The sequence below is a fragment of the Portunus trituberculatus genome, chromosome 21, assembly GCF_017591435.1.
Source record: "Portunus trituberculatus isolate SZX2019 chromosome 21, ASM1759143v1, whole genome shotgun sequence".
Lineage (NCBI taxonomy): Eukaryota > Metazoa > Arthropoda > Malacostraca > Decapoda > Portunidae > Portunus > Portunus trituberculatus.
In genome coordinates, this window is record NC_059275.1 from 15,472,882 (window position 1) to 15,487,603 (window position 14,722).

The following is a 14,722-nucleotide window of genomic DNA, read 5'->3' on the forward strand; positions in this document are numbered from 1 at the left end:
CAGAACCCCCTACAACCCCCTCATCTTGCCTCGTGGTAAGGGAATAAAACCAAACACATCATAGGGCCAACACCGAACATCCCAATTTTTGGGATGAAGGAAAAAAAAAAAAAAAGTTTGTGAAAGAGCAAGAAGAGAGAACAGGGCAAAGCTATTATCAAACAGGCCCAAGACAGCATACAGGAGGTAGACCAGGAAGTGGAGGAAGTGATTAGATTGGGAAGGTTTAGTGAAGGAGAAAAGAGACCAATGAAAGTGAGAATGAGATTGCAGGTGGCAGTGGAGGAGATTATGACAAGAAAAGGGAAACTGGTTGATGATATTGAATTTAAGGATATATGGATAAAAAGATATATGAACCTAAAAGAGAGGGAAAAAGAGACAGTGTTAAGAAATGAAGCTAAGGAAAAAAAAAAAAAACAAGAAAAGGACAGAGATCGAGAATAAGAATTTCTGCTGGAGGGTTCTAGGTATGAGACTGAAGTGGTATCTTCAGAAGAAGAAAGTCATGGAAGAGGCAAGAAATCAAGAGTGACTTATACTAATATAGATGGGTTGTTATTTAGTGTGTTGGAGGTTAGAGATTATTTGAAAGAAAAATGACCAAATGTAATGTGCATAGTAGAAACAAAACTAAAGCAGGAGATCCATGTTAGCTTCAAAGAAAAGGGATATAATAGCTGGAGAAGAGACAGGAAGGGAAAAGGGGGAGTAGTGCCGATAATGGTTTGTGATAATATGTGTGGAGGATGTGCAATATGGTGATGGCATGGTGGAGACAATGGGAGTAACAATCGAGACAGAAATTGAAAAAAAAGGAAAATCATTATTGTTACAGATGTGCTACCTAAGACAAATACATTAGAGGACTGAGGAACATAAGGAAATGCAAAGAGAGGTGATTGAGTGCCTAGATAATATGATCAGAAGAGATGGAAAAATACTATCAGTAGGAGACTTTAACTGTAAAAGAGTAAACTGGAATGTAAAAGAGTAAACTGGAGAGAGATGGAAGTAATGGGTAACTGGATCATGGAGCAAAGTGGTGTTACAGTTAACTATGGTGAATACACTGGATCAGTGAGTGGAAAAATCAACACAGTACAGAGGGGAAGAGGAACCATCATTGCTTGACCTAGTATTCACAAAAAAAGGCAGAGACCCCTCCTAGCATACAATACCTTAGTCCAATGGGAAGAAGTGATCATGTAACAATGTTGGAAATGCTGGAAGAGGACAGGATAAGATACAGAGAAGACTACAAAAAAAAAGATTAAATTATGCAAGAGTAGAATGAATGAAGGAACAGTATGAACGGAAGGACAATACTACAAGGAAAATATGAAATATTCCTACAGAAATATAACGAAGGAGTGAAGAAATACATACCTATCTATAGTGTGCATATACATGCTTCATACAATACCAGATGTACAGAAGCTAAAAGGGAAAAAGATAAAGCTAGGAAGAAGCTCATAAAGAAGAGAAATTAAAACATCCAACAGCATTATAAGGATGCGAGAAATTACTATATTAGAGAGTAAGGAGAGAGGTAGAACTCTGAGAAAGATGTGGTACAAAAAAGTGAAGATAAACCCAAACTTTTCTACAAATTTATAAATGGTAAGATGAAGAGAGAGAAAGAAAGAAACTTTGAGAAAGATGTGGTGCAAAAAAGCAAAGATGAACCCAAACTTTTTCTACAAATCTATAAATGGTAAGATGAAGAATAAGGAAACAATAAAAGAAATAATTAAAGGAGGGAAGAAATACCAAACAGCAAAGGAAATGAGTGAAATAATGAATGAGAGTTCCAAGACTGCGTTCACTGAAAAAGAAGAATTTACAGAAACAAACAGGACATTGCATTGCTGAGGATTGCAAGAAATCATAATACACAAAGAAGATATTGGAAGACTATTAGATAATTTGTATGTCAGAAAAACAATGGGGCCAGATGGTGTATCAGGCAGGGCACTAAAGGAATGTAAAGAGTAGCAGTTAGATTATTGGGAAATGGTTACAAGTTCATTAAAAGAAGGGAGAATATCACTGGAAGAGAGCCAGCATAATCCCAATATTCAAGGGAGGAAAGTCAACCAAGCCATTAAATTACAGACCGGTGTCACTTACAAGTGTTGTGGGGAAGATATGCGAAATTGTTATCAAAGAAAATGGGTTAAATATCTGAAAGAAGAGTAGGTTATATCAAACAGACAATCTGGGTTCAGGGAAGGAAGGAAGGTCATGTGTGTCAAACTTATTAAGTTTCTACTCAAGAGTAATAGAAGGACTGGAGAGCAGAGATGGATGGGTGGGCATAGTATACCTGGACATAAAATAGGCTTTTGATAAAGTCCCTCACAGCAGACTACTATGGAAGTTGGAGAGCATAGGAGGACTAAGGACAGAGATGAGAACTATGATACATACTCATCTTGGGGTAATGTAACAAGTGGAGTGTCACAAGGCTCAGTGTTCGTCCCCATTTATGTTCCAGGTAAATGATATACAAAATGGGGTAACCAGTTATATTTATTTGTTTGCTGATGAAGCAAAATTGCTAAGAGTAATCAAAACTCAGAAGAGACTCAATACTCAAACTTAATTAGTTCCAAATGGCTGTTTGAGTATTAAAAAGTTTGACTATTGATACCTATAAATCAGGTAATTCGTTCTCACCTTAGCAAAACCTCAAGTTTATAAAAATTTTGATGTACTTTTTTATAATTTTGATTTGTACATACTGTAAATGAAGGCTGGTGATGGATAAATCAGAAGGCGAGGGAAAAGAAGGGTGGGGAAGAGAAGAAAGGTCGTCAGGGAACGAGTCACCATCCATATGGAAAATAAGAGAAACAGAGTGAAGCATTACCAGTGGAAGGACCAATACTAGACATTAGTATAAGGGAAGTAGAGGTAGCAATCAAAAAGAGAAAGACAGAAAAAGCAGGATGGAAATCTGAAGTAACAATAGAACTGATAAAGGTAATGGGAACCCTTGGTCATGAGTGGATTCCTGCAGTTAGAAATTATCTGGAGTACAGAAAAAATGCTGGAAGACTGGAAGGAAAGTGAATTAGTTGAATTATAGGCAGAAAGGAGATATACTGAGTTGTAAAAAAAAGTTACAGATGTATAAAGTTGTTGGAGTGCATAAAAAAAATTAGAGTGATGGAAGGCAGTTTGAGAAAGATTGTTGAAATTCACAAACATAACTTTGGATTCATGAGTGGGAAGAACACTACAGATGCAACATCTATTGTGAAACAGATGCACAAAAAATATCTTGAAGGAAACCAGAAAGTTTATTAATTGGTGTTTTGTGGATTTGGAGAAAGCATACAACAGAATATCAAGAGAAGTGCTGCATCGGAGTCTGAGGAAGAGGGGTGTGCCAGAAAAGATGATAAGAATGGTGAGGATGATGAATTGAGGAAGTGAGGACAACAGTATGAATAAAATATGGGAACAGAGTTGTTTCAAATTGAAGTAGGATTACATCAAGGATTCTGTTTGTTTCTTATTGTGTTGGACACAATGATGATAAATTGTGGGAGTTGCTCTTTGCTGACTATCTAGTCATTATTGCAGATACAAAAGAGGAATTACAGCAAAGGTATCTGACATGAAAGGACAGCCTGGAGAAAAAAGGAAAAAAAAGAATACAAAGAAGACGGAAGTAATGGTAAGAGGCAGAAAAGGACACGAGAAAATCAATATCACATTGGAAGATAGCTAAAGACTTAAAAGAGTCAAAGTTTAAATATCTTGGATCAGTAACAGCAGAGGAAGGAGGTATGGAAAAGGCAGTTAAACAAAGGGTGAAAAAAGCATGGTATAAACGGAGAGAAGTTACTGTTAATATTGAGAATGAAAGTATACAAAAGTGAAATAAGACTAAGTACTTTTGCACTGTGCAGAATCATGGTAACTGAGGAACAGAGATGAGAATGGTGAAATGAATAGTTGGTATCACACTGTTGGAAAAAGAGAAAGCGAAGATATAAGAAGAATGTGAGGAATGTTTAACATAAAAGAGCAGGCAAGAGAGGAAAGATTGAGATATTTTAAACATGAAAGGAGATGAAGAACCAGTGAAGAAGGCAATGATGATACCAATTACAGGAAGAAGGAGTGAGAGTAGACAGAGGATAAGATGGAAACACATGCTGAAGCATGACATGAATAAACTTGGACTACAAGAGGAAACAATGAATAGAAACAGATGGAAGAAATTAACTTGAGCGACTGACTATCCTACACAGTGGGAATAAGGTTGTGTGAAGATGGGCAAGATTGAGATGATTTGGGCATGTGAGAATGGGAGATATCCAGCTGGAGAATGAAAAGACTAAAGAGAAAATTCATGGAAGTAGTGAAAGACATGAGAGTGGTGGGTGAGACAGAGGAAGCCACAGAAGACTGCACATATTGTAGAAGGATAGTTAGCTACTTTGGTGACCCTAAATGGGAACAGCTGTAAGAAGATAAAGAAAAATACAACAATGCAGATGGTTGATTACCAAACCTTGATAAACCCTACATCCCTGCCATTGGTAGCTCACTATGATAGGAAATTTCATACCACGAACCTATGGGAGATTGTGCCCCAAGAAATAGATTACGACCACTGTAGACGTTAGAAAACCTAAGATCGCAGTCCATTACAAGAGATTTTCATCACCTTAGCAAATATACTCAAAACCATTTTCAATACAATTTTACATACTGACCAAGCATATGGACATGTTAAAATTTCTTCTGAAAATTCTATTAAATGTTTGAATGAATATGCCTTTTTTTTCATTACCAAGGAAGTTAAAAAGACAATTAATTGCATTCACTCCCATAGTGTCCAAATGTATATCTATCTACAACAACATTGTTATCACTTCTATACTATTATTTCACAACTGCTTAACATTTTTTCATAATGTGTATTCTATTTATTCCATTATACCCAATGTATTCATATTCATTAACTCTCACAATTCCTATTTTCCACTATCTTATATCACTGTACCCGCACGTATTCCACTTTAACCATTTAATATCATATTCATTTCACTATCCATATTTCCTTTTTTTTTAACTTATCTACCTAGTAGCTATATTAAATATTTCTTAAGTTAAATATAATCTCTAATTTCAAATTACTTTGTTACATATATCTTTGCCTGAAAAAACTTCGCTTACTATAAAGGCTAGCCCATAATCTTTTACAAAAATTCATGTATTTTTATAACTAAGGATATAATAGTGTTTAAAGTGATAAATTATCATATTCAGGAAGTCATTGATACCATACATGACACTCAAGGAAACAACAATCAGACTAATGTACTCACATGGTCTAGAGCAAGGAATATACAATCCTTGGTCTAGACTGTAGTGGTTCCCAAACTTTTTTCTGTCATTTCCCCCTGCACCCAGTTCAACCATCCAGATTTCCCCCTTCATGAGTATGAGAGAAAGAGTAGTTAAAACACACTGAGACTATTTACTAATTTCTTTTTCAAATGTACAAATATACTGATAAACATAGTTACAGAGTAAAGTGGATAGAGAGCAGTTAGTAACTAGTAACAACTAAGCATAGCCATAGAGAGCGGTTAGTAACAAATAAAAGGACTTTTGATTTGACAGATTTTTTTTAGTTAGTAGGTAGTGTAATTATTTCCCCCCAGGTAGCTTCAAATTTCCCCCAGTTTGGGAACCACTGGTCTAGAGTAACCTTGTACAATCTGCAGCCCTCAAGACATAACAATGTGACCCAATCAAAATTAAACATTACGCTATACAGTGTGGCCTGATCTTTCAAAATTGGATAACTTACAGTGGAATCATTGGGGCCAACTGCCAATCTAAAAATATAAAGAACTAAATCCCCCTCCATCCCCCTCTCTCTCTCTTGAATCTATAACCCAGAGTTGAATGCATTTCTAGGGAGCCCAAAGTGTACGTTTCAATATCAGCCATCAGCAACCAGAGAGCGTGGCATCAGATAGCGACAACTGACCCGGCGCTGGTGGCCATTACAGTTCCTCATAATGCACGATGATACTTCGTTTCAAAATCTTTCTGATTTGTATGAACCGTGGCCAATGAAAGAGACTCTGTTCTGTATGTTCTTACACTCACAATCAATGAACACTTAGCTAATCAATATCAGCCTATACAAGAAGCAAAGAGATAAAACAAGAGACAAACTCGAGCTTACCATCACTCAGGACGCCCCTGCCACCGACTATAAGAGCATCAGTGGGGCTCTAAGTAGTGTATCACTGCGCGTAGATCGAGGTGTCGAGGAGTGCGGTGTGAGGCTTCGAAATATATATAATCATCCATCAAAATCAAAATTCTAGTTCTATTAAATACAACATTTTGCTCTTGATTTCAATTTGGTATATAACAAAAGTTCCAATTAATGAAAAGGTTTGTCCTGTCAAAGAAAAGTTCAAATTAACAAGATGAATTAGAAGGCAAATATTCATGAGTTACAGCTGACCAGGAAGTAGAGGGAAGCGAAGGATGAGAAGGAGGGGCAGTCAAGTGAAGGAGTGGTGTCTGTAATTCTTAAGATTGTGAGAAAATCTACCTACAATAATAAACGATATATAAGTTACCTGTTGAACAACTAAAAAGAAAAAATATATATATACATATATAGTGTTGCGAAGGTGTATTGCAGCAGCCTCCCAGATATGTACGTGTGCCTGTGTGAGTGTGGAGCAGCGTCATAAGAGAGTACATATGGGTAGTACATATGAGTACATATGTGCAGACTTTAGCTAAAGGGTGAGCGAGGTGTTGGTTGCTCGTGTTTATGAAACTGTCACACCTTAATGGAAGGGACGCTGAGCTAGGCCTCCATGACGGAGATGTGACCCCGGAGGTCACGGGGAGATAAGAGTGTGTGTGTGTGTGTATGGGTGAGGGCACTGGCCAGCCCTGGGATAATTGTCATACGGTACCGTGTAAATAAATGCATGCATGTGTGAATTGCTTGTAGCCAGCATTATCAGGGATATATTGGTAATTAGCGGTTAAGGTAGATAACGTTACCTAATAAGCTGAAATAGACTCGTAAGGGCACTGTGTGACACCGACGAGGACAGAGGAAAGGAGTGTAGCAAGAGACCTCGAAGGAACAAGTCGTACTCTGGGGAGCAGTCAGAGAGTGAACGAGAGACAGAGAGACAGTGAAGTGCCTGACGAACTAACAAAGTGTTACCCGTACTTTGTTGCCGCCCCCTGCCCCGTCCTGTGTGCCGCTGCCACCTGTTGCCGGTGACTCATGTATAGTTGCTGTAATATAGAGAAAATAAGGAAGAAGTGTTTCCTTCCCCCCACTCTGTGTGACTGAGCTGAGTGAGAGTGGGTGCTATAGCAGGTAGCAGCAGACAGCCAGGCGTGAGAGAGTGATCTGCCCGCCGTTCCACCCCAGCCGCACCGCGCCACCCAGGGTAAGTCCTTCTCCCCGACATGCACGCCCCGAATCCCGAGAAGATTGTGAAGCGTCCCCTCCCTGAAGAAGCTGAAGGAAGGTCGCAGCAATATATATATATATATATATATATATATATATATATATATATATATATATATATATATATATATATATATATATATATATATATATATAATATAAGATAAGAAATGTAAGTACGGTGCGCAGTATATATACCTATAAAAGAGCTTTGAGTTTCATAGATGCCCCTTTAAATGTCGTTAGAGAGTGGAGGGGAGGAGGGAAGGGAAAAGAGGCTGCCGTGGATAAATAAGAAACGCTTATTAAACAAGTGTTCAAGTAAAAATATAATTGCTATCAGTGATACAAAAATAAAAGACAAAGCCAAGAGTGTTCTTGGAACGTCTTCCTCTAATGAGACGATAAGTTTTGAAGGGAATGGTAGTAACAATTTAAGGCAGAAAGAATTCGAATGAGGCAATGGAAGACGGTATGCCATGGTTTGTTTGTTGTTTAAAGAACCCAGTAAATTTGCAAATTGTGTACAATATATACTACAGGATCCTTCTCATCTAAGCCTATGGATTGGTGTGGGGAGCGGGAGGGAGCTTGTCTATTTCGACAAACGGAGAGTATGTGATATCAGATTTATGAATAGATTAGCCTAGAAACTTTCCCATATGTAGGAGAGAAAGGGATGAATCATCAGTGTGTATTTACCTAGTTGTATTGTACTGGGTTCGAGCGAGGTTCATAGAGTCCATGTCCATGTCTCCATTTATTCGATTTTTTCTTTAAAGTTATGCACATTATGTGTTGTAACAACTTCATCACGTACGTGTTTGTTTGATCTGCTGCAGTCTCTGACGAGACAGCCAGACGTTACCCTACGGAACGAGCTCAGAGCTCATTATTTCTGATCTTGTGTGTGTGTGTGTGTGAATAAGGAGCATTTTACAATGAACGACATAAAGAGATCTCAAATATGAGAAAACGGTAATATTGCGAGGATTAAGAAAATATCTTGAATGAGAGTTGAATATATTAGCTTAATTCTATACACTTGCTACTCATACGCATTAAGAATGAAATATACATGAGTACACGCACACCCAACTCGAAGTTGTTTCTTGTTTATAAGAGAGAGAGAGAGAGAGAGAGAGAGAGAGAGAGAGTGGAGGGGAGGAGGGAAGGGGAAAGAGGCTGCCGTGGATACCTGTGCCAAACACTCCCATCCATGCGTTTTGTCTCCTACAGGAACTCGTGTTTGCAACTTCTATACTAAGATGACCACTGCTTCAACTAGTTAATCTGTGTCGCTTGATTGCAGAATGTTGTCCACAGCAAGGTCATATATATACCGAACATAAACAATATATTTTAGTTATCGTTCAATTTCTTCATTTTCTTTAACTTTGGGGAGTTAGAGAATGGAACTGATGCAGCAGCAGATGGGGTAGTGGAAGGCGAGTAGTGACTAGTGAGCATACAGAGTACGTGACTGGTAGCAGTTGAGCATCCGCTCTGATAGCTGGAACAAGCACAGCTCCGTGACGTGAGATACACGCGGTGGGCTGCCATCATGCTTCCTGTTGAGCACAAACCACTGCACGTTCCCCCGCTGGAGGAAGTGGCATCTGTCCTAGAGGCTGCCTTGAAAAAGAATTTTGCAGAGGCCGCAGTTTCAGTGGTAGAATGCCCGGATTTGACGAAAACACCTTACAATCTTGGGGCAGCAGGGTTGTGTGGTTCTCCTAGGTTGGCTGACGTGGGCGGAGTTCCATATCTGATGCCCACTGTTCAAAAGGATAAATTGTATGACATAAAAGACTTGGCAGGTTGTGTTGACCTTCCAAATTCCTTCATCGTGGGAGCAGGAGCTGGTCCACACAAGTATATTGGCGTGAACAGTGAGCTGATGGCCAACGTCGTGGTGGGGGACAAGGCTTGCAATGGTTCCAGAGCTGCCAAGGTCGATGCCGCAGGCAAGTGTGAACTCTTAAGCTTACCTCAAGAACAAACCGGCTGTGCCTTGATGCTAAACATGTTTGCTAGTGAGGGCAAGGGCGGGAAGGTTCTCAAAGTGCAAGCTAAAAAGCGCACTGCAGACAACAATTTGGTGAGTTGCCTGCGCCAAGCCCTGGAGAGCCACTATGGAGACAAACCTGTCGGTCTGGGAGGAACCTTCAGGCTGGTGCAAGGCAAGGCTAAAACACACGTCATGCCGGACTTTTCCCCTGTACCACTGACCTGCAATGACGACGTCAACAAGTGGCTCAATTTCTATGACATGGAGGCCCCGATGGTGTTCCTGTCCACGCTCATCTCTCGAGATCCCGGCCTGGACCTGCGCGTGGAGCATTCCCATGGTTACGGGGACGACCGTGGCGGCCATTACCATTACGACACCACCCCGGACACCGTTGAGTACGAGGCTTACTACAACGTGGCTGAGTACATTTACAGAGTAGACAAACCCGTCGCTACTCACGGCTTTGGAAGGAATTAATGTTACTGTGTCTATCTATCCCGGAAAGATGGAATGCTAGTTTCAGAGGTCTAGTTTTCTTTCGTTCGAGTTGTATTGCTGACTGGGATACGGATTGAATTTTTATATTCTTAATAAAAGGTGTAAAGGAGCATTTTAAGTAGTATTTCCCACTCCTATCCATATAATATAAGTATGCAACATGCATTGCTGACTAACCATACATATACAAAACAGGTTTCGCAAACTGATGCACTAGATGTCTTAAAAATGTCAAGATATACAGCATAAATATCAAATAATAATAATAATAATATCATTATTATTACTAATAATAATAACATGATGATGATGGTGATAATAAATACAATGATAATAATAATAAATAAATAGTAATAATACGTTTTAAGTAATAACATGTAACGAGATGAAGTATATATACCTAGCTGTATAGTGGTAATACACAGCTGGTGTAAGGTAAGACCTGCCGGTGCAGAGCAACAAAATCAATGCAAGTTTTCTGCATTATATGCACGGTCAGACGGGGCACTCAGTTACGTCGTTCCTCAATCCATCAGGAAAGCCATTGTTCTCTACTAACGACTTAATGCTGGTGCACGACCACAAGATGAAATTTCTCTCTCTCTCTCTCTCTCTCTCTCTCTCTGGATATATCAGTAAACCAAAAGTAAATAACTATTATTATTATTATTATTTCCTCTGAACAACCAAAGTGCAACACTCAAAATACAAACTGGATATTATGACGATAAAAATGCTGAATACAAACAACTATTAAATACATACATAGTAAAAATTACATCTTTTCCTACAGTAGTTTGTATTCATTGATTGTGCAGACCTAAGTAATATGATTGTTTGTGTCACATGTAAGGTGTCACATGCTACAGTATGGGTAAATGAACATTATTTTGCACACTGCCAGTTAAGTATAGCCCAGAAAGGCCAAGATAGTACTAATATATGCATGGCTATCCTTCCATAAAACAGCAAATGCCTTCACCCTCATTAATCTGATTACAACTAAACAATTAAGACCACAAATAGAATAAAAAAACTGGACTATTTAAAAATCCCTGTATGTAGTAAGTATTTGTATGAAAACAATGGCAAAGGACACACACACATACACTTTTGAGGTAAGAATGATCTCAATCATATCTCAGCACAATACATATTCACCAAACCCTGGAATCCAACAATTATTTTCATGAACATATTAATTTTACATAGAAATTTCAATGGATGGTCTTAAAAGGCACTTCATATTACAGTATAATCTAGTTTCATCACAGCACACACAGTGGTCAAAGTAAGAAAGGCAGTGAGGCAGAGCTCAAACTTGAGTACAACAGCAACCGTCCTAATCTAATGCTGCAGATTTAGCAAACATGTTCAGCAACTCTTTCTTGAATGCCAACTCATCTAAGACTTAGCAATGAATATTTCAAGAGTGATATTCACATTCTGTAATGAACATTTCAAAAGGGAAATCTACATTTTATGAAAGGTAACTATTTAAGAAAGTTCTAAATATATAATGTCTGTTTTGTTGAAATAAAAAAAATATCACATCAAATCAAAGTGCAAAACAATCACCTCTTTCTCAAATAGTGCACTCCAATAATATCACATCACTTAAGTTTACTCATACTATGAAAAGCAAGGAAGTGTGCAAGTGTTTGAAAAGAAAACCTAAGACAATCTCTGAATATATATATATATATATATATATATATATATATATATATATATATATATATATATATATATATATATATATATATATATATATATATATATATATATATATATATATATATATATATATATATATATATATATATATATATATATATATATATATATATATATATATATATATATATATATATATATATATATATATATATATATATATATATATATATATATATATATATATATATATATATATATATATATATATATATATATATATATATATATATACACACACACACACACACCTAAGGAAATCTGTAAATATGAGAAGTAAAACTAAGTGACAAAATAAAATCAAAACTGAATAAAGCTACATCATAATTGCTAAATGTGAGATCTAATGAAATAATGAAACAGTCTTGGGTCAGAGCCTAGCTCAAAAAGAGGAATATTTGAAACGAAGTCTTCTTTTGAACAACGGCCTTTAACATGGAGGGTTGCATTCAAGATAGATAACCACAAAAGAAAATCTAAAAGCAATATGTAATTAAAAAAAGAACATGAGTTGACACAAATGGTACAATTTGACACACATTGCATTTTGATGTTCACACTTTTTGGAGAATTCTATTGTTTGTAGCCTATGGGCACACTACTGGATATATTCTAAAGGTCATCAGTGGATACTATAGAAGCTATCCCAGCACTCATCAGGTGACCATCTAGGAATGAACTTCAATGTTACTATTTCTTTACCACCAAATATAGGTACCTGGAAACACAGTGCTTAAATCCTTATCTTGACTACATATAACATTATGATTCAATATCTGGTTCACTTTCAACATAAATTCAAGGAATAATTTCTATACCTGTCAATATCTTTTAACATTCTCTGAGTAAAAAAGAGCTACATAAATTGTAAATATACATACTATATGTCTTTACATATAAAACACTGCCTCCTCACAGACACTTTGTTAACTAAGGAGAGAAAGGGCTCACCATCCAATAATTTCTATATACATATACACACATTGGTTACATATTATAAAAATAAATATTTTCTTCTACAAAGAGAGACTTGTGATGTAATAAACATATATACATTTTCAAATTTCCCCTGCTAATCCTTCCACATACAGCAGCAGTTTATGGCATTCCAGCATATATATATATATATATATATATATATATATATATATATATATATATATATATATATATATATATATATATATATATATATATATATATATATATATATATATAATAAAAAAATAAATAAAAACTTTTAAAATATTTTTTTTCATGAGTTTCAGAATCCAAGTCTATTAACAATTAAAACTGTCAGGCATATGCTTAATCGTGTTGTTCTTAATATTCTCCAATTGCTATCTACCTCTGAAACATTCTGTCTTATCTCATTCTTCCATGTTTCACTGTCTTCAAATCATATAATCTATGGCACTGCAGGAAACTACACCTTCAGTGAGCAAATAAATTCTTTTAAACAGTGAAGATCTCTTTTTCATCTTAAAATGTCATTACTTTTGACTAATCTCTTCTAGTTTAAAAACATGTCAACATATCTTCTTATAATTAAGAAAACAGACTTCTATTTGTTCATCATTTCACTACAGATGCAACAAGCATACATTTTGCAAATAGTGAACAGAATTTCATATATACTTTTGCTACAATATTTCATGACTAAATATAAATGTGCACCTCTACAAGAACCACACTTGTTCATCACATGGCATCTCTTTTGTAACTTTTGAAACTGGTGAACTATCCAATTATTTCTATAAACAAATACTTATACACACCACTTCCCTCAGCAGTGATGTATCTAAATAGTGATTTGATCTTAACAACACAAATGGCAAAACACATGACAATTCTGTGCAAATGTAAAAGAGGAACATGATTATGAATGCAATAGAAGAGAAAAAAAATTATCATAATACAAAAACAAACTCCAATGAAAACTTACACACTGTAAGCTGAATTTAACATCAGGGCTAACTTAAGTTTTATATTCTGTTACATACTTTATAGTCTGCAATACAAGAAACTGTTTATATTTTTCTGGATTTCCTTTAATACATACTTAAAACTAGACAATTTAATGAAAGATGAGATTTTTCATCATTGGCCACATGGATAGGTAGAGATGATCATGTCAGTAAATGGATTTAGAAATAAGGAATTCACATAACCTCAAAACAAGACTGCATCATTCCAGACACAAAGAACAGGTATAACTCTCATATCAGTGGCTTGGACTTAAGAGAGGTTTACACTATGACTATCAACCTCTTTATGCTCCATTAATGCTAACCATAAAAATACTCACGTCAATACACACACAAACACACACAGGCACACACAAAAAGGAACACAAGCTGTACTTGTTGGTTTACATAAAACAAACATGTAAAGTCATCTAATTACAAGTATGCAGTATTAAAACCATATTCTATCTATATTGCAAGTCATATGCATATACAAAATATATGAATGTATCAAAACAGCAAAAAATTCATTATGGTTCATCAAAGTTCTTTGATGCACATCAGCAATTCAAACAAACTCAAGTGGCATTATGACTGGTATGATACTCTCACAAACATCAAATCAAGAGATACAACTGCAAGATACAACAAAGGCTATGGACTACATTCATAGTTAACATAATTACACTCTCTTTTACTTCCAACTCGAGTATGGTAACCTGAAACTCATCTACTTCCCAAGATAAGATAAAAAGATACTTGTCACTTATCTCTTGACATTACATAACACTGTTGTCAACTGCTTTGGTCAAGATGCTTTCTTTCTAGTTTCTACACAGCTCACCATAATAACAATAATTTATCAAGCTTGAAATAACAACCTACTACCCAACAATAGTATGCTGAGCATGCTGTCACTCTTTCCTTTCTTAGTCTTTCTAGTAATATTTACCTGTCCAGCATCTTAATTATGTAAATTCAGCAGCATATTAACAAAGCCTTAAGGTAAAGAAC

General features: G+C 36.2%; 1 protein-coding gene and 1 long non-coding RNA gene across 2 annotated transcripts in view; one reads left to right on the top strand and one right to left on the bottom strand.

Annotated features, from left to right (window-relative positions):
* The window catches only part of LOC123506968, a 28,209-nt gene extending 21,842 nt beyond the window's left edge, over positions 1-6,367 (bottom strand). The window contains exon 1 of the long non-coding RNA XR_006675557.1: positions 6,224-6,367. This is a non-coding gene — a long non-coding RNA (uncharacterized LOC123506968). The remainder of the gene's footprint in view (positions 1-6,223) is intronic.
* Positions 6,368-8,925: 2,558 nt separating this feature from the next.
* Positions 8,926-10,118, top strand: LOC123506969 (ester hydrolase C11orf54 homolog). Its single transcript, XM_045259431.1, has one exon. It carries the CDS (start codon positions 9,057-9,059, stop codon positions 9,981-9,983), a length of 927 nt encoding a protein of 308 aa, XP_045115366.1. The 5' UTR covers positions 8,926-9,056; the 3' UTR covers positions 9,984-10,118.
* The last annotated feature ends 4,604 nt before the right edge of the window (positions 10,119-14,722 follow it).

Excerpts from the sequence above, each read along its gene's own strand:
- LOC123506969 (XM_045259431.1), top strand. The coding sequence starts at position 9,057 with ATGCTTCCTGTTGAGCACAAACCACTGCACGTTCCCCCGCTGGAGGAA.